Raw genomic sequence first — 21998 nt, 5'->3', positions numbered from 1 at the left:
TTTTCATGTTTACCTATATGTATTAACAACGAATCAAGGCTATGAAACTAATTATGATCGACTTGCATACGTATTATCGGTAATTTATCATTAATTATATATCGAGGATAGAATGAAATCTTGTTGAGCCCAGGAACAACCCACGTGTGAGCATTCTCTTGTCCCACACTAAAACACTAAAGGGGAGTGTAGTGGTAATGGAATCCCACATTAAAAGAATTCAAGTGTTACCACCACTATATAACGTTAAGGGGTTACTCCCCTCATTGCCATATATTTTTGAGATAGAACCTCCTTGGTCTTGTGAAGTGGTGAACTTGCACTCTTCCGTGACGGGTGCGACCTAGACCCGTATTTAACAAATCTCTTTATGATATTGAGGTAATATGTAAGTTTTGTGTTCTAAATATGAAGATAAACAAGTACTCCTTTTCGTCCCTAAAAGACTGCCTTATTACATTTTTTTATTCAAACTTTAAAACTCAAACTATATATGGAGATAAACAATTTGATTGATAAACTTGTCAATTTACAAGTTTTATTATATTGTAAAATTTGTAATTATGTTTAGTAAAATGATAAATTGATATTCTAAAAATATACCCAATACATTAATTAATTCAAATATTACACATTAACTCTAAACTTTTGTATACAAGTAAGAAAATATGTTAAAACTCATATGAATATGATCACCTGAAATTGGAAAGAGAGCTCTAATCACTTGAATTATCCTTCACTTTTATTATATACGGAGTATATTCATAAGTTATTGATAACACTTTTTTTTCTTTTTTTTTTTTATTAAAAAAAATGGTATACATGTAAAACAAAGTACAATCTATCTCAATTAATTTTTTATATCTACATACAAGTGTATATATTTTATATAAATTTCCATACGTAGATGAAGTGTATAACTATTCTCTTACTTTATGTATGTTTAAAACGGATCCTATGACATTTAGTCTTAAAATAGATTCTAGCTTTTTTATTATATTCCACAGAGCGCACTAATATGTTCACTTCTTCCAATTAGTGTTCATATGCAACTTTAATTAGCAGCACTAATGTGTTTACATCTTCTTCTATTGATGCAATGTTGTTCGTCCAATAAGTATCATTGTTGCTCATCATTTTTATCTCTGAGCGAGATAGGGGGTTCGATTCTTCATACCACACTTGGAGGGATACCCTATTCTTTACTCCGATCCATCCCCCATTAGGGTTAATTGGACACTTGTAGGGTTCAATCTCAAGTACATGCATATAATTCGCTTTATCGAATATTTGATTTCATTGTCTTTATTTATAAGAAATTTGGAAAGATTATGGAATATTTGATTTCATGATTTTTAAATTTTTTTGTTCTTACTTGAGCCCTAGGATCCAAAGTGTTATAACACACACTTTTTATGTATTCAGTAAAGTTAAAAGATGTAGTACGTTACATAAATATAGTCAAACCTGTTTTTGTGAAATATATACAAAATATTCGAATAACACTTAAGTGTATGTAACATAATTATAACACCGAAGATTAAATAATCAAGACCATGCAAATTAAGAATAGCTGGATAAAAACTAAGAAATTAAAATGAATAATAATATAATTAAGATCTCATTGAAGAATTAAGAAGTATATTACATACAACATACGAACAATTTAAAAATTGCATGCTCTACAGCAGCAGTCGTACAAAGTCAAAAGTGAAGCCTGAATAACTTGCATTATACAGCGCAGACCTTTCTCTTTTGCTTTATTATCAAACGTTAACCAATGATCATCATATACGTGCATTACAACCAAATTAAAACTAAATAAAATTGAAAAAAAAAAAACTAATAATACTGTACGATTACACATCATTAGCTGGCCTAATAATAATAAGTAGTATCTTACAAGAACACCAATAATAATGTTTAAGATGAAGAAATTAAACTATATGATTAATATTATTATTATTATGATTATGCTCTCTAAAAAATGTAACCTCCATTATAAATATTGTTTAAATCCCCTTCCCAAGAGAATCCATTATCATTATTAGTGTTAATAATAATATTATTAGTTGTACTATTAGTACTAGCTTGGTTTTGTAGTGATAGTGCCATCTTACTACAGTATTGAGAAGTATCAGCTTGTTGCATTTGTTCACCAAAGTTCCATAGACTCCCCCACCACGAACCGTCTTGATCGTTACACGTGGTGTCCATCCAAGAAGACGCCGCGATCATCATCAAGTTTGGCTCCTCTATGGTGGTGGTGTTTGGGTTGTTCATGAACATAACCTCTTGCTTATTATTGTTAATAGGACTATTTTCTTGAGATGGAGGAACTTGGTTAATTGGTTCATTTTTGGTTCCTGGAATAAGTTGTTGGACTTGTGGTTGCGGTTGTGGTTGTGGCCGTAGTAGTGGCTTTGGTTTTAGGTTTTGGCCGGATTTTCGTCTTTCAGAGGCTTTTCGAGATCTTTCCTTCTTTTTGAAATGAGTTCGCCAATAATTCTTGATTTCATTGTCCGTTCTTCCTGGTAAATATCTTGCAATCGTCGACCATCTATACAAATAATAATAAAAAGCGATAATGAGTACATGTTTTTTTTCTTCTTCTAATAATCCTTTTATAACTAAACGTGTTAGAATCATTTTTATTATCTTGGAAAATAATTTGTTACATATTATATATATAGAAAGTAATTAAAATTAAAGTATCTTACTTGTTACCCCAAATAGAATGTAACTCAATAATGATGCCTTCTTCTTGAGGGGTAATTTGACCTCTCTTTAGTCCTGGCCTTAGGTAGTTCACCCACCTTAGCCTGCAACTCTTCCCACTCCTATTCAATCCTGTACAAGCCCCAAATTTCACTAAAATCAATAATCAAACAAGAGAAAAACTCGATACATAGATTTATTATCGTGTTTAAAATAAGTCACTAACTCTTTCAAAAACTATAATAAATCAACTGTTGGTTCGTGGTGGTTAGAGGTAAAGGTTCGTTTTTGCAGACATCTGAACCTATCAGGTTATACTAAGTGGAGACTCGTGTTTTGTTACGTGCACAATGGAGAATGTGCACTAGATAAAATTATTACCTGCACAACGGGCGACGGAGCTCCATCTACCTTCTCCATGCAAATTGACATATTCAATGAGAAGCTTATCTTCTTCAGGTGTCCAAGGTCCCTTCCTCCAACCTTGTTGTTGTTGTTGAACAGGCCAAGCTGCTATCAAACTGCCTACCATTTTTAGAACTTTGACTATATTTTAGTCTGCTGCCAAACTTTGAGACATGCACTCACACACACACACTCTAAGGCTTCTAAACTACAACATATATATAGTTGTATAACATACACACTTTGCTAGTCATATCAACCCTTGAAAAGAAATAAAAATCTTGTATGGCACTCAATATATGGTGACCTCATCGACCACTTAGTCTTAAACTATTATATTAAATTATACTTGTTATATTGTACTCACTTCATCCATTACTGCTATTATATGTTAATTTTTTATTCGGCTATGATTTAGATAATGATTTTGAATTCTTATACCACTTGTGGTATTATTATGTTTGTCAGATCATTAATTAGTTACAACCAGAATATTTTTAATGTTACATGAAAAGTTAACAATTTTTTTTTTTTTATCAAAAGTTATGCTAGATATATAAAATAAAAAATAAAATAAAAAAACTCAATTGAAATGACCAAAAATAAAAGAGGTTAAATGATATGATAATATTTGTATGATGATTACAGGCTTTAGAAAAGGTGAGATGCCTTTGTAGTACAATATTTTTGCTTATTTCTTACTTTGCCTAAGCATAAGAAAAGCAACACACAAATTATAGGATCTAACCAATGTAGGATTTAATGAAATAATATACAAATTACTCATAAAAATATGCAATAAAAGCTTATACGAAGAGGAAGAAAAAAAAAAAAACTCGTTTGCTTTTTATTATTTGAAGTTCACATAGGTAATTAGGTTGCAGTTTTTTGATACATTGTTAATTTGTTATGGGGTATGTATCATGTATCTTATCCATAATGTAGATGAGACTGATTGGAAGATTATATGCTCATGTATTTTGTTAAATTAGAATATGCCTTGAATGGTAATTTTGGCTATAATATTTTATTAAGCCTATTGTTTTGTTTTTTTTTTTTTTTTTCGTTTTGGGTATAGTATACAAACTCCGTAAGTAATTAATTTAACCTATGTTATATCTATCTATTCAATTATATTTTTATATCAAGTAAGCTTCATCGTGATATACTGCGTAGCTCACAGATGATTAATTAGTGAATCGCATAAATCTATGTGTTAGTTATTGTTATTCATCATCATTATTTTTCTTGTCTATGTTACGGAGTAAAGCATATACGAAGTATGTATATATCATACTTCGTATTAAATTGACTTTTATCTCACGACTCGCCGAAGGAGAATAACTCATCATCAATTTAATTACTTAATTGGCAATCCTCGTGAGAGATAGAGTTAAAGAAAATTTTCATATATACAGTACACAAATCACAATCTTGAGAAACTAAAACTACCTTAACAAATAAGAGGAAGTACCAATAATTACCGTCAGAAATTAAGGTTCTATCACCTTTTTTGTCTTAAACTTTTAAAACGTAAGTAAATTATATCGATTGATAAAATCAAAGTTTGACCTATAAACATTTGCCAAATGGGAGCTAATTGTATGCTACCGTACCGCACTTGATATCGAATATTATGACATTTAATTAAAAATTAAAAAATAGATTGGGTGATAATCCTTATAATTTCATTGATTGCGTGTGTGATGAATCATTATTTGTACGAGTAATACAAATTAATCTATATTTATTTTATGTGGGAGATTATTAAAGCATGGGGACATGTGCTTTGCCATAATTAATGAGCCATTAAAAGTAATTAACTTAGTTGAGTTATACTTTGTTTCCACATTCTCTAAGTACAACCTGAACCATCCAGCAAAAAAAAAAGTACAACCTGAACCAACAGAACTAGAGCCACCAAAATCCAAAAGATGGGACAAATGTACGAAAATTGGACCAATCTTATTGATTAATATTGGACAAAATCAATTTTTTGATTATTTGAGTAATATACTAAGAAACTTCATCATTATTTTATTATTATAAAACATGTAGGACATATGACTCATTTTCTCTATTTATTGATGATACAAAGCTATTACTTTCTAGAAAGGGAAGCCTTTATATATTTTAAGTATGGAAACCCTTTCCCCTTACCATAAGAGGTTTGAAACAAAAATGATGAGGTTGTTTATAAAACTTAGCTTCTACCTACTCAACATATAGATTCACATAGTATAACTTAAAATATAATTCTCCATCCAAAATTATTTAATAGTTATGCTATGTTGTTTCAACATCTCGTGATGATCAAAAGTAGCATTTTTACAAATATAGTATACTTGTAATGTAATATTAATGAGAGTTTTGTCATTTTCATTTTTTCATATAAAGACCGGTAATGAAAATCGAGTCCAAAATTCTCTAGAATCAAGAAAGAAGTCTAAACACCTGATATATCCTTCACTCTCATAATCATCTTATTTCAAAGAAGGGTATATGAGAAATTTCAAATGTTTACAATTTAGATTGAAGGATTAGTATTTTGATTAGAGAATTTCTAATGATGTCAAATTTAGGATAGAATTTATGCTCACTTATTATGGCTTTACAATGGGTGTGGTATTGAAAATTCAATTACCTTATACCAAATTACATTCAAGAATAAGGGTGTATTCTATTTGTCTGATTCCTACTTATATGAATTAAACTAAACTTGTTGTAAATTGAACTTGGATAGATCATATAACTTTATCTAAATTATTTATTCTTAAAAAACTAGAAGAAAAAAATTGTGATATAAGTCATAGAACCGGGCTAATTTATGACTCCGTGAAGTATACTCCTTGCATAAGGGTTGTATGTAGAAACAACCTTTATATTTTTTGAAATTTGTAATTTTGAAACAAAAGATTTTATTTTGTTTGTCTAGATATATTTTGTTTGAAAATGACTTTATTATAGATGAAGTATAACTATAAAATAAAGAATTTATGTAAGGATTAATCAATAATTAACAAGAAATATCATCCTATTAAATTAGATTATATAAGATCATAAAATTTCATTTCATATGGGGCCTAAAGTGTTTAGAGATCAAATTAATGCCGTACTAAATAAGTGCAATTATGCAACCATAATCTCTAGATTAACATGTCTAATATTCTTATTCATCCTAAGCTAGGGCCAGCTAACTCAACAGTAAAACATAATTTTGATTCACCCGGGGGCAAAAGATAAGTGGGTTGTTGGTGTTTCCTTCGAAAGCGGCTTCTTATCCAATGGTTTCCTCACATTTGTTAATCTCATTAACCTAAATTATATGCTTTGTAATTAAAATATAATAATCCCCCAATAATCTTTGTTATATATGGCATAGAGAAGTTTCTAGGATACCTTATATGGTAATGGGGCTTCCTTTATTGATATAAAAGGGAAGATGTCTATGACTCATCATTTGGACACGTGGTCGACGATATGAGTCATCGGATCGACACATGGCATTCGAATATTTGTAAATTGGGAAAGTAGTGCATTGTTTAATTGGGTTAAGGTGATTTAATTAAGGACATAATAATGCCATAAATAGGTAATGACATTGAAGGTTATACGATTATAATATAATGAAAGATTCTAAAAGACAAAATCTAGTATAAAGTTAGAAAGATTATATCATGTATAGTACAAGAAATGAGAAAATGCTTTGAATTGATAGTCTATGACAGAAGTGAATCACTTTTTGGTTTCTTGGGACCAATTTTTTAATTTCCCTTAAAAAAAATTAATTAATCCAAGTACATACTAAACAACAAATTTGAAGAGCCTAGCCTTAGAAATGTAAATGATATGTTGTTAAGCACCCATTCTTCCTCCAATCCTTTTGAATTATTATAAACAAAGGCAAAATCTATGGTAGATCTAGAGCCAACCAAGTGTACATTAAGATTCATAGTGACTTACTATTATTAGTGATAATGATAGATTAGGTCCTACTCTTTGTGCCCTATTATTACCTATTGTTAATAAGCCAATATGGATAGATAAATAGATAGACCACAATTGATTATTTAACCCCTAAGTAAGTGTGATGGTCGTAATTTTTGAAGTAGCGGTTTTTATTTTATCTGGTCCAAATTCTGATAAACATCATTATAAATTATTTCAATAAGGCAACAACTTAAAAGCATCAGTTTGTTATCTAATTTTTTTATGAAAATATGAGGCCGGCTGTAACATTTTGTCTGTAACTCAAAAGCTAGCTAGTTGTATAATTTAGGGTCATGTTATATGCATCTACTTTTTACTTGAATTTTGTTCTTGAAGTCGGTTTTTATTGAACAAATATGCTATTTACTCCAATTCATGATTTGCTAATTTATGTTAGTCAAACTAATCATTATGGAGTATTCATTAAAATTACTCGTAATATTTACCAATAGAAGCTTATAATTCAAATTTAATTACTACTAAACATTTATTTTTGTAGGGGAAGAGAACTAGGCCTAATTGCTTACAGTTAGCAATAAAAAGAAAACACAATTATTACAATCATTGATTTTGCGAAGTATGACGTGAGTCCATATTGGCCTTATTAGTCATTGACATGAGTTAGGTAATTTCACTACCTAGTAGCTAGCTTAGAATTTTACTAAGATAAATTTGGCCTAGATAATTGTTCAACTACTGCTCATGTGCTCAAAGATTATCGACATAAATTATTAAGAATAAACCATTTGTTATTTTATGCATTAGTAATAGCAATAGGTGCACATTATTATTAATCATAATAAACTTTAAATTTTGAAGTAGGAGTAACAAATAAACATGACACCCCATCCCCTTCTAGTACGTAAACTCTTTTGAGTTTCGGTGCTACAACATGATAATATATTTGTTATCATTTTATGTGGTTATTCTATTTTAAACTATACATAAAGTCGGTCGTCTTATACATAAATTAAATAATTAATTAATCTATAAATAAAATAGAAATTTGTTAAATTATTTTTCAATACGCCAATTTAACATACATAAGGCCGGTCTTATGCGCGAATTAGATAAACGAGTAGGCTATGAATAATTTATATAATAGAAGATCACTTGAGATGGATCATAACCAAGAAGCAAAAGGCTTAGCTTCTAGATGGAATTAGTTAAAATCCAAGGGAAGATTCCTCGTAGACCTTTAGAAGACTAAAACGATAGGTATCATGACATTTGTGGCCCTCTACTACGTCTCTAATCCACATAGATTAAAAAACACCACCATAATATTTGTATTTATTAGGATTATTATTTACATGTCTCTTCCTTATTTCTTATTTCTATTCTAATTTTACATCATTGGCCCACGTTTTATAATCTACATTCTACACTAACTCCACATTGCAAGCATTTCTACTGTACCTTAAATTTAAGGACGCAAGCATTAGATTTGGGATCATAGGGCAACTAGAGTTTCCCTTTTGTCTTTCTCTTCACTCTTCTTTTGAAGGGTTTATGGATTGGACATTTGTAAAGTTAGATGATCTAGATTACATTTTAATTCACATCTTGGGCATCATTATTCAATTAACGCCGTATTACAAATTATCAGATCAGATAGCGCCTGTATATGTACAAATTTGTCTATTTTGTGTAATTATACAGAATTAATTATCATATTAGGCCGTTACGTATGTTTGTACACCTCTTATAGTTCTTTTTACATTATATTGATTGATGAATAGTATATATATCTCAAACTAATAAGAGAGAATTATACATTAATCAATTAAATTAATTGACATTTGTAAAATTTTGATTTCAAATTAGTATATGATAAGCAATATTTTTGCATTGTAATGGAATGCACATTCATTGAAAATCAAAGATTCAAAGCACATGTGTGCATAGGAGATGAATTTTATATGATATCTACACAATAAAGGAGAAGAAAATTATAAAAAGATATTTACACAACAAAGGATGACCTTGTTATGAAATTGGGGATAATGTCTGTTTAATTTGTATACATTCATCTTATTAAAATGTATGATATTTTTTGTTTGGATAGTGACTAGTGAACGTGTTAGAGTTGTATGACCCTATTTCTTCCATTATATTGTACATTGCCACATAGTTGTATGCTTCCATCATCTAGCATACTTCTTGATTGACAATCATTAGATTCATTAGCAACTAACAAGTATTTGTAATAATGTATTTGGTAGGCGTTTCACCTTATGAATTTGACCCATATCTGTTCTAATAATTTCTGGGAGTTGGATCTCTTTTACTACCCTTCCTTCATTATTCCTAGAACCTAATTTGTGTAGTTGGGCTGACTTGTTAGTGTAAGATGTATACCAATCTATTCGATTTTCTTACAAAAAAGTTGATAACAATTATAATAATAATAATAGTAATAGTAATAATAGTAATAATAATAATAATAATTGAAATTTCTTAAATTAATTTCTTTGCAGAAAATGAACCCTTTTGTGCACCAAAATTCAAACGAAGGTTGGAATTTAAATAGTATTATATACATGTGATACACTCCCCCATACACCATATGTTGAATAATTACATGGAATAATTTATTTATTCTTCATGATGTTTTAGCATTTTTAAGGAATTAGAGATTAACATTGTCACATTAGTACTTTAATTAAGTGACAAATAATTTAGTACAAAGGGAGACAGGGAGTGCTATTCTACTATACATGAACATGGCATAAGCAACTATTATGAATAATCTTTATTTATTTATTTAATTTTTTTTTTTTTTTTTTTGGTAGTGGTTCATAATTCCCCGTACTACTTTGATTAAATTTAACAAAAGTTCCTCTTGGAGAATGCAAGCTTCTGTTGTTTTAATTTATTTTATTTATTCTTTAATGGTGAATTTTACATTGATATTTCGATGGGAAATAGTGTTACGTATTAAGCTATTTACTCTTTTGAGAAGGTGGTGCAACTAAGTTGGTAGCTAATCTATTTCGAAAGTATTGCCTAGGTTTCGAATCCTCATGCCAGCAACGTAGTACTGACCAAATATATAATATACTTTACATCCATTTACCATTATACTTCATTTGTTTCTTAATGATCGTAGTAATTTGAGTTTTACACATCCTAACACGTAATCATATTTTTTTTTCCTTTTGGAATAATGTAAATAGGTAATGGAGTAAGTTTAGTACAACTATCTTTTTCCTTTTGCAATAATCATATTCCGTAATATTTATTTGAACCATAAGTTCATATTGTGTAAATAAAGTTAAAATAATAATAATAATAATAATAATAATAATAATAAATCTCAATTATTAAGATGAATAGAAAACAAATGAAGTATATGATGTACTTGTTCGTTGACTTAGGGCGTGTTCGGCAAAATATAGCTGTGAAGGTAGCTGTAGCTGTGGAGGTAGCTGTTAGCTGTGTAGGTAGTTGTTAGCTGTTAACAAGCTGTTAGCTGTGAAGATAAATAGTTTAGATATGAGTGTTCAGTAAAGTAGCGGTTGACTAGCTGTTACATATAAAAATCAATATTTTATTTTTAAAACTATAGATTAAATTTTCAACAGCTACCTCAAAAACTACCTCTAATTTCAAAAGCTAATCTTTCTAACTTTTCATAAAAGCTACCTCCACCACTAAAAGCTACCCTAACCACTACTTTGTCAAACACTCACATTTTTTGTTAAGTAGTGGTTTGACCAACCAAGTCAAACCACTAAAAGCTACCTAAAAGCTACTCAAAAGCTAGCGCCGAACACGCCCATAATAGCAGGGAAAGTAGCAGTACTCTTTTGCCTTGCTCTTTAAATAGTGAAAGTTAGTGTTATTTTTGCAAAAACTTTTGTATACATCATATATTTATAATAATACTATTATTAATGTAAATTGAACAATTTAGGGTAACTTTTAGTCAGTTGGAGATAACTTTTAATCTTTTTTAGGTAACTTTAAAACTGATGTGGTCTAATGTAAATAGGCAATGGAGTAAGTTTAATATAGTTACTTGCATTGATTTTTACTCATTAAGATAGTGTAACTTGATTAAAAAAAAACATGTACTAATTATTTATATTGTCATATTGGAGTCACTTTTATTTGTATAGAGGTAACTTTTATTTATTTAAAGATAACTTTCAACCATTTTAGAACAACTTTTAACTTTACAACGAATTTACAATATTCATTGTACATCGAATTTATTAAAAAGTGTGTGCGTGTTTTTTTTTATTGGTGAAGTAAAAGGAGAATCAAAATTCAGAATTTCAGACCACATGATCTGAATAATACAAAGAGTCTTTAAAATATTGGGCTGCTCCTTTCGCTGACCTTGACAGGGTACAAGCTTATGGCCCATAAACCCAGCTGAGATAATATTAGAAATAACTACAGTTCATTTGGGCTTTGGTTGCCACCATGTTGATCCAATTTGTAGCTTAACCTCAAATTAGAAAAGTGGTTAAACACTTAAATATCAAATTATCAACCAAATTATGGTCATATGGATGTTATATTTAAATTAAACCGATATATAAAATAAGTATTAATCTATTTTTAAAATTTATTTTATGCAGTAAACTATCATTTTAAAAATACTAGGAGCGCTTTATAATAGATCTGTATACATTTATGTTATTGAAGTATATCGCATTTTTATGATTTTCTTGTCGTTTTTAGCAAAAACAAATAAAGGGTACAGTGATGTAAAAGGAGTGAAGTACAACCAAGAACTTAAAAGGAGCCTCAAATGTCTTTTTCCCTACTAAATTTATGTCAATATTATTCCATTGTAACCAAAGTTATGTTTATCCACAAAAGGTAAACTAATAAGTGAGTCAATAATACTTTCTACCCAACAAATTCCAACTCTTAAATGTAACATTATTGATGAGGGTCAAGCATATAGAATAATAGCACTATTATTCTCACTGTTTCAAGACTAAAGAGTACCACTTTTGATTTTAACATGGAATAATGAATAATTTGGTGGGTAAAATGTGATTATTACACTTCATTGTTTACTATATATTCTTGTAAGGTAGTTTTGAATATTTTTGTATTGCCTTTTTCACCCAAAGTATCATTATATTGGCAACCGTCAATTATCACATCACCTCAATTTCCCATAATAACTTTCACCACGTATAAGAAAAAAAATCTTTTATGAACAATAACTTGAAAATACGTGAACAAAACTCTTGCTTTCACCCAATAAATCAGTCTTCGTCCTAATCAGACAACTAATAACCGAATAAAATTAAGTTATGTTTCACTTAAAATGATAGAGTATAAAACCAATATTAAGGCAAATCCCCCATGAAATTTATAAAAATATACCAAATACAACGTATAAAGAAAGGTAAAATAGGCATATCTACTTAAATTAACATCTTGCTTTTCATTTTTTGCAACATAAAGAAAGCCATCACACCATAGTACAAGATATAAACAAACCTCGAATCTAAATCTCCAACATAACCTTTTTAAAAAGCTTACCAAAAACTAGGAGACATTCACTTAATATACTCATACTGATCATACTAATTAAACTTGTGGATTACAGCTAATGCTGCATCATCAACATAATCAAGAGCAATTTGACAACGATTAATTGTTTGATTACATTTGCTAATTTTGTATTAAAATAAAACTTGTGGGCTACGTTCACAAAGCGATATGCTAATCATAGGTTATTTGTCTTTAATTTGACAAAAATTAAGCTAAATCATAGGTTATATATATAAAATGTAATTTGTCTTTGATAGATTAGCCTTTTAACCATCATTTTCTAGTCCTTTTACCCTTGGCAATAAGATGTGCGTGTGTGGTAGGTCTAGTCAATTGTTGATTTTAAAGCATATACTTAGAATCCTTAGCAAAAATGTGTTAGGTATGATTGTTCATAGATTTCTTCGAAAGGGATTTCTCTAATACCGACATAATAAACTATGATTATAGATTTAAACTCTTAACTTCGAAAGCTATGTCACTGATTTAATTACTATGCATGATTTTAATTAATTTAATCACGTAAATTAATTGCATAGGTTTTGAATCAAATGAGATGTTTGTTTACAAGATTATGTTATTACTTGCATGATATTGACTTCCATTATTAGGTCAATACCTAGGGTGTGACCATGTTAGGTTACAGCTTACAAGCTATTCCAATCGTTAAGGGTTCTGTTTCCACAAGGACACGATAATATGGTGTAGAAAATTACTAATGCGGTTTGCATTAATAAAGGTATTGTTTATTAAATTATAATTTAATCTAATAGGAGTATATTGTAATAATAACCCACCTTTTCTTCTTTCACTTCATTGTTTAAGTTAAGTCTTATCTTGATTTAAGTAGTTCATTTATATTCTCACTTCTCATGTAATTTAACCTAAAATTGAAACATTTACAATTGTTACTCAATATGTGATTGTGGGCAAGTTCTTTATAACTACGAATGAATAAGATGTAGGGTATTAATTAAGTTTGTTATAGACTGAGTACATCAAAGTCTTTAAAATAGATACCTTTATCTCAAATTATAGTTGTCACCGTATAATTCTTTTTTAGATGTCCTAATTTAATTGCAACCACTAATCGACCTTTTTTTTTTTTTTTTTTTTTTTTTTTTTTTTTTTTTTTGGGGCTCTCTTTAAACTTAAGTTAGGAGCTTGACTTATCTATATCTATATCTATATCTATATCTATACTTAGTATTTAAAAACTCAAACCGAGAAAGACTCATGTTCTCATCATATTACATCTCCCTCTCTTCTTTTTAACCCAATATGCCACATGTCACCTTAAATTTTTATATTTTCATTACACTATATCTTCTTAACTCTTTCATTAAACAATTCATCTTTATCTCCTTTCTTCAATTTAACCTTTTCCTTTTTCTACGCTTTAATTTTAGTCCTTCCACCTTCTTTTGCTCAAGCCTCATTTTAAATTAAAGTCCTAAAAATTAATTTCTTTAGTGATTTTTCGATTATACATTACACTAATTTATTGATATTTTCTCACTTATTTCTCAATATAGTTTTCTATAAACAACTCATGCATTGCACGGTCAGAAGGCTAGTTAAGTTTTAATAAGAGAATTGTTTCGAAAATAAGTATTTTAACTAATTTCTTATGGAAAGACTAAGGAGTATAATTTTATGTATAAATCCTTGACTTTTACAGTTTTAATAACACAACACAAATATAGATCTTTTGAACTTGAAATTTTCTTCTTGTAAAGTTTATCTTTTTTTTTTTGACAAATCTTGTAAAGTTTTTCTGAGATATGATTACTTCAAATTATCCTCTTCCAAAAAAAAAATGAATAATAATAAAAAAATAATAAATAAATAAATCCGTCAATTTTAGTACAGTAACAGCCCTAACTCAATAAAATAAAATAAAAATAAATAAATAAAAATAAGAAGAAAAAAAAAAAAAAACCCCTCACTTGGGCATTTTGCCCTGAATTAGTCATTGTGAAAGGATGGAACCATACAAAAACGGTCCATATAAGCGAATGGATTCTCTAAATGTGGGCCTTATTGTATTATTCTTGAAAATAGATTGGCCCAATTTATAAGGTCCAAACAACTTGGCCCATCGGATTGGGCTCAATGGAATAGTAATGTAGCGGTTGGGCTACCTCTTATCTGGAACACTTGCAAAAATTAATTTGATGGGATTGCTAAGTGCTAACCTTGTTCTCTTCCCTTTGTAAGAGCTTGTTTGATTTTAGAAGATAAAGAAAAAAATATTTTAACTTTTCTATTGTCAGATATTATCATGATTATAATAAGTTTAATTAATTTTTTATTCATTTTATGACATATATTATATAATTTAGAAAAACAAAAAACCAAAAAATAAAAACCAAAGCGATACCAAATGTACATATTTCCCGTTTTCTTCAAAAGAAAAAAAAACCACATATCTTCGCCGTTTTTTTAATACTTATAATATATAATTTTTTCACAGTATTTTTTAAAAAATGAGCCTCACATGATTTAACACACCTTAAATGGAGTCATTGTTAGAAGCATAATTAAATTGAGTAGACCACAAGGTTTAAACAAAGGGTAATAGTACAACTTTAAAGGTTTTTTTTTCCCAAAGATTAACTCGTATGGAAAACTACTCCTTCTCCTGCTAGTTTACAACATACCCCAATATAATGTAAGTGCTACGGAAATTCTGACTACAAGATTTTTTTTTTGTTTTTTTTTTATATATACTTTTTATACTCAAGTAACTCACTCCTTGTGTTCCCAAAATAATTAACACATTGAACTTTTTTTTTTACTATTTATATTCACATATTAACTTTTATTATAGTCTTATAAAAAACATACTTTATCTTAAAATAAGTTGTTAAATATTTACTTGTACGGAGTATTAATTTAAGTTTCATATATCAAATTTTTAATTTTTTTTTATCAATATTTAATTATATATTTATAGTCAAAATGATATATAGGTATTTGTGTCAAATTTAGTTGTATCAATTACTCTAGGAAAAAGAGGGTATAACATTAAGGTATATTAATAAGGCAAAAGCTAATGAGCGCTTGCGAGGCGTTAGATAAGAGAATTAAAGTGCAAATATTAGAGTAAAATTAACATTAATCACACTGAACGACGCGTGATTTTATCGTGCATTCCTAAGTTAATACCATTTTAACCAATATAATTACTCCTTATCTAACGCCTCGGGGCACCCGTTAGCAAGATCCCATTAATAAACACAATGATACAATTAGAATTTTTTTGAGAGCAAAATAAAAAGTGAATAGTTTAAACTCTGAAAACCATGGAGATAGGGTTTAGAAGTCGAACATATATAAAAGTCGGCTAATTTGACTCTGTGTTATGCACTCGTTGTTGCTCCCTAAATTATTTAATTTCACACAAAAACTACCCTTTCTTACTCTCCCACTTCTCCCACTCCTCCTGCACTTCAAAACTGCTCAGAAATCGCCAAATCTTCAATTGATTTCCCCCTTTTCTTCGATTTTTGAGAACAATACAAATCAGCGGGAAGAAAAATTTGTGGGATTTGAGGAGATGGGTGGTTCTAAAGATGGGTCAGTTGAAGATGAACAACATAAGAAGGGTAACTCTAATTCTATTGATGTCAATGATTATGTTGTTGTCAAAGAAGGAGAGGCTGAGATTCTTATGCATAAGGGTAATCAAGTGTTCTTTAACAGAACCCAGGTGATTTTTTAATTATTTTATGTTGATTTTCATCTGGGGTTTATGTTAATTTGTTTAATATTATTAAATTTGAATTGGGGTTTTGGGATTTTTTGCTCATTGAGTTATTTTTTATGAGATGATTATCTGCCCTTTATTTGTTCTTTGATGCATTGGTTTGTATGAATTTAGTGTTGTTGATTATTGTAATGTTTGATTTGCAATTGGAATAGATTGGTGCTTGTTGATTAGGGCAAAGATTTAACCTTTGATCTTGTATGTTAGCTTGTTTGATTTAGTGATGTTACCTCGTTTTGCCTGAAGTTTTGTGGAGGAAGTGTTAAATGCATTCGTGTATATTTTCAGTAGGGTCACATTGCTTTATTTAAGTACCCTAGCAAACACACTCATTGGTTTTTGCTCATTTGAGCTGAAGGATTGTAGATTGGTGTAGATTAAGCTGTTGCAAACTTGCAATCCTAATGTTTTTTTTTTTTTTTTTTTTTTTTTAATTTTTATAATTGATCTTGCTAGCTTCATGTTTTATTCCGTGACAAAACAATCGCGGGATATAAGAGTGATAAGCTATACAATCACGGAATGAGGAGTTGAATGGAGTTTTTTGGGTGATTTTGCTTCCCGGATTGATTCTAAGACTAAAAACTAGCTGGGGGGTGAAGCCGAGATTTTGTTAGAACTAGTATTTCTACAGTATATTTTGGGACGGCCTTTAATTTATCTGGCACTATGGAATATAAAGTGACTAAAGTTAGTTTTTGGTGGATAAGTTTTCATTATGACTGTGGAATATTCTCATGATTCTAACTTGATATCTTGTCTTTTCATTTAATCAGGTTAACAATAGGGACATATCTATTGCTGTCCTGAGAACATATATAGACAAACGTAAACAAGAGCATGAAGCATATCTGTCAAAGAAAGCAAAGGGGGCACCTAAAAGATCTGAAGAAAAAACTGATGCCCCAGATTCTGTGAATGGACCAGTAGAATCAAAGGCTGATTCCCATACATCTAATGGAGTTCATGATGATAATGTTGCTACTGATGGAAAGCCTGAGGATGCTTCTTGTGAAACTGTAGCAGAACCAAGCAAAACCGTGGTAGGCAAGTTTCAGCGGGAACTAAAGCCACCAAGAGTTCTTGAGGTATCAGCTTTTGATTTGCTTTCGTTGTTTTGTCTAAGTGGTGAAGATGCTGAAAGAGGCTGATCTTAATATTTTGCAACATGCATCATTATACTTTTCCTTGAGATGAATCTTCTTTATGCCCAACTCTGCAGGCGTTGTCTGCCTCTGGTTTAAGAGCTCTTAGGTATGCTCGGGAAGTTGAGGGACTTGGTCAAATTGTTGCCCTGGACAATGATAAAGGTAAGTTTCTTTTAAGATTGATTATGAGAGTTAGCTCTGACGTTCCGTGAATGACTTGTTCTAGTTTCGTATGTGGCTAGTTTCTTTTATGATTGTTAGTGGGTCGCCATTGATTGATGGACATGCTGTTGGAGTTGCTTATAAAGGATAATATCTTCTCTGTTTCTTAATATTTGGCCATTATTGGTTTTTATGGTCAAATGTCACCAGCTTTGAACATTTTTTTTCCCTATTAGAAAGTTAATTCCGTAATTCTAGTTGGTTTTAAAAACTGAACAAGATATATCTGCAATCTAGTTTATTGCAAAATTGTCAAATAAGTTGTTGTAGATAGAAAATTTGATCTAATTATTCAAATATTGGCCTACTTTTGAATTGGAGGCAGAATTCGCTTAAGATCCATATGATTCTTATATTTTGCATGAGAGTGCTGTCTTACTGATAGAATGTACCAATTTTATGCAGCTTCTGTTGAAGCATGCCAGAGAAATATAAAATTTAATGGTTCTGTGGCAAGTTCAAAGGTGGAATCTAACTTTGCTGATGCTCGGGTTTACATGCTTACTCATCCTAAAGAATTTGAAGTGGTATGGTTTCAACTTGTGAATCTATCTCTAGTGCTGCTTGAAATGTGGAATTTTGGAGTTCTGCTATTGTTTTGAAACCTTTGATACTCTATATTAGTACAATTGTATCTAAATGCTCATGAATGGATAAAAAAGAGAGCTATGCTCTCATTCAATATTTGTTGTCTTAGTTTGCTAAAATTAATCATTCTTAGAGATCTTGGTGGTTTGCTTTCAAAATTTCATTGTCACGACCTTCTAAAGAAAATTTATTGAAAATTTACTCTTTTTTTCTTCTGACTTGGTAGCTGAAGAAATGCTATATTCTTTTTGTTTGCTTTTATATTTTCTTTTTCTTATGGGATGTACTAATTAGTGATGTTGATTTGCTTCCAGGTTGATCTTGATCCTTATGGTTCACCGTCTGTGTTTTTGGACTCTGCTATTCAGTCTGTTGTTGATGGAGGCATGCTAATGTGCACAGCCACAGATATGGCAGTATTGTGTGGGGGTAATGCAGAGGTTTGCTATTCAAAGTAAGTCTTTTTCTCCATCAAACCCTAATTTGATGATCTCCCATTCCTGCTTATTTGTTGTGGTGCTGACTGGGGAATAATTCAAAATTTCAAACAGGTATAATTCAATTCCATTGAAAGCTAAGTACTGTCATGAAATGGCTTTGAGGATTTTGCTGGCTAGCATTGAGGTAGTCAATTTTGTAGTCTGAACTCTCTCTTGGTACTCAATTTTTGCCTACATTTCCAACTTTGAGTAGCCACTTAATTAACTGATTGATTTTCAATTGCTTGGCATGAATTAATTTGGTTTCTGTATTGATAAGCAACACTGCTGTGCTATCAATTTAATCGATGATTCTTTTTTTTGACAAATTAATCGATGATTCAAGAACTGTGTAATTAAATGTTTTGTTGATTGTGAGGCTTGAAGAAGAATCCTTTTGTATTCTAGTTCCTCCATAGTTCATGTCTAGATCTCTTGGTGATGATCTTATTATTTCGTACAGTTACAAAGTGCCTTTTATGAGGCTCCTAAGTAGGCCAAACTGAGGTGTTCGTATGTATGCAATTAGGGAGACACTACTTTTAAATGCTGTACTGAAGTGCCAGTGACTCATCTATTATTCCAAAACTACAGTAGTACGATTCAGTTTCATGAAAATTTTATGTAGTACGTTGTGATCAAAAGTTGAAAAATCACCAAATAGCAATTGTTAAAGCTTTATTGGAAGACCTTTAAAGGGTGAAAAGCCTGTGATCAGCAACTTTCTGTGATCTCTGGATATCAGATTCTGTGACCAAACTTAATGTATGTAATTGTGAAGATCTAGGTATTTTTATGGTTTTGCTAGTTTGTATAAATTCTGGAGCACTTTCTCAGACCTGCTCTCTTGATTGTTTAATAGCAAAGAGAGCAATCCAAAATACGAGTAAGCTTATTTATTCTTTTGGTGTAATATGTGTACTCCCCTGCTTGGAGAATATATTTATTTAGGAGAGCACAAAGTACAAAGTATTTGTTTCCCGCTCCAAAAATTCATGTTTCGTATTTGATGAACTTTTGAATTATTATTGGTCCTTACTTCTAAGATCTCCCATATATATGCCATTAGGGTTAACCTTTTACTGTACTGTGCAGAGCCATGCAAACCGATATAAACGCTACATTGTTCCCATACTCTCTGTACGGATGGATTTTTACATTCGAGTATTTGTTCGCATTTACAGGTGGGTGACATATCCTGCTCAATTAAGCTATGATGCCAGCTTTTATTTTCAGAGCACACCATGCTACTAAATTTTTTGCTGTTGTAGTTTGGTTTTCACATTGCTGCTTCCTCAAATTCATGTCTTGACATTATGCAGTTCTGCAAGCATTATGAAGGAGACTCCTCTTAAACTGTCATATGTTTACCAATGTGTTGGATGTGATTCTTTCCATTTACAGCCTCTGGGGAGATCTGTCTCCAAGGTAGTGTTTTTCTTATGAATCATTTGTTTAATATTTTATACAAAGTATATGTATTTTTCTTCTTTCTGAGCTACCATTTTGTTTATTATTTACTTTTATTTTTGTAGAACAACAATATGAAATACTATCCTGGCTATGGTCCTGTAGTCCCACAAGAATGCTCTGATTGTGGCAAGAGATTTAACATGGGTGGGCCAATTTGGTCAGCTCCTATACATGATCAAGAGTGGGTGACCTCTATACTATCAGATGTGAAAGCTATGAAGGATCGTTATCCTGCTTATGATAAAATTGTTGCAGTGCTGACAACTGTTTCAGAGGTATTTTTTTTTCCTCAAAGATTTAATTACCACTCTCTTTAAAGATGCAGAATCTCTATACATATATTAACTCATGAACCGTGATGAATCATTTCATAGCTTTTGTATAATTTGACTTGTCGTGCAGGAGCTGCCAGATGTTCCATTGTTTTTGTGCTTGCATAACCTTTGCGGAACATTAAAGTGCACATCTCCGGCAGCTGTTATATTCAGGTCAGCTGTACTAAATGCCGGGTATCGCATATCAGGAACTCATGCAAGTCCTCTGGGTCTAAAAACAGATGCTCCTATGAGTGTCATTTGGGACATCATGCGCTGTTGGGTAATTATTTGACCTACATGTCTGACATCTTGTATTGCATATAAACATTGTACCTATTAAACTGAAAATTGGAGTATTGATGGCTTATGTTAGTTATGTACATAAAGTATTAAAGTGTGTAAATATTCCACATAGCAAGATTCTATTATTTGTGTTAAGTTGTGCACTGAATCAACATTTCTCTGCTGTAGGTGAAAAACCATCCAGTAAAACCGCAACCTGCCGATCAGTCAGGAACCGTGATACTTTCCAAGGAACCGGAAATTCAGGTAACTATCTTCCCACCTTGGCTGTCTCCTTTTTTATTATAGGCCACTTTCTCTTCCGTCCTCAAAGCTCACTATGTTTGGTCTATTTGTAACCATGAAAGTCACATGTAACTTACATTATTAGAAAATGTTTTTATTTTTTATTTTTTTTTTTAAATAACTTGCTAGAAAATGTTTTTGTTTTTTGTCACTTACTAGGAAATGTTTTTTTTTTTTTTTTTTTTTTTTTTTTTTTTTTTTTGCACATAATCAATCTTATGTTGTGCTGGATCTTCTACTAGGCAAACTTTACCCGAGCAGTTGCCTCTCTTAGCAAGGCACAAGCAAAGAAAGTTGCTCGTTTTCTTCCGAATCCAGAAAGGTATTGGGGGCCTAAAGTCCGGGGAGGCCGCCAGATTACTAGCAAACACGTATCTCTTTTGGGTCCAGAGGCCATCAATGGTTCTGCAAACCACGACGAAGAAGGTGAAGAGTCTGATGCTAAGCGTCAAAAGATCGACAATCATACCTCTGATTCATGATAATCCTCTTTAATTATGTTTTTATGTACCTCAGCAGGGAATGGAGAAGAGGACAAATGGGAAGTCCAATAGTATGAAGCCATCTTATGTTGGGACATTAAAAAAAAAAAAAAAAAAAAAAGCATTTTGTTTTCTTAATTAGGGTTTTTTGATGTGCCATTTTTTAGTTTGGCTTTCTAGATTTTTACATCCATGTAATTCAGTCTTTGTTTGTTTTCTAATACTTGGCAATTTTGTGACTAAAATTATATGATTCTTTGTTATTAGCTCGATTTCTTTATATTGATTGA

At 30.6% G+C, this 21998-nt stretch overlaps 1 protein-coding gene across 2 annotated transcripts; it reads left to right on the top strand.

Annotated features, from left to right (window-relative positions):
* Positions 1 to 15982: 15982 nt before the first annotated feature.
* LOC145592860 (tRNA (guanine(26)-N(2))-dimethyltransferase 2-like) lies at positions 15983 to 21829 on the top strand. 2 transcript variants are annotated; one of them, XM_081649364.1, is made up of 13 exons: positions 15983 to 16354; positions 17188 to 17499; positions 17634 to 17721; positions 18187 to 18308; positions 18684 to 18823; positions 18921 to 18993; positions 19944 to 20032; positions 20171 to 20276; positions 20384 to 20596; positions 20724 to 20918; positions 21110 to 21187; positions 21469 to 21652; positions 21746 to 21829. In XM_081649364.1, the coding sequence occupies exons 1-13, from the start codon at positions 16007 to 16009 to the stop codon at positions 21778 to 21780; spliced, it is 1983 nt and encodes a 660-aa protein (XP_081505490.1). In that variant the 5' UTR covers positions 15983 to 16006; the 3' UTR covers positions 21781 to 21829. The 2 variants fall into 2 exon arrangements, with proteins under 2 accessions (XP_081505490.1, XP_081505489.1); XM_081649363.1 differs by having other exon boundaries at positions 15984 to 16354; positions 21469 to 21829.
* The last annotated feature ends 169 nt before the right edge of the window (positions 21830 to 21998 follow it).

The sequence above is a fragment of the Chenopodium album genome, chromosome 18 (genome assembly GCF_948465745.1).
Source record: "Chenopodium album chromosome 18, dcCheAlbu1.1, whole genome shotgun sequence".
NCBI classification, from domain to species: domain Eukaryota; kingdom Viridiplantae; phylum Streptophyta; class Magnoliopsida; order Caryophyllales; family Amaranthaceae; genus Chenopodium; species Chenopodium album.
This window is presented reverse-complemented; position numbering and strand designations above follow the sequence as displayed.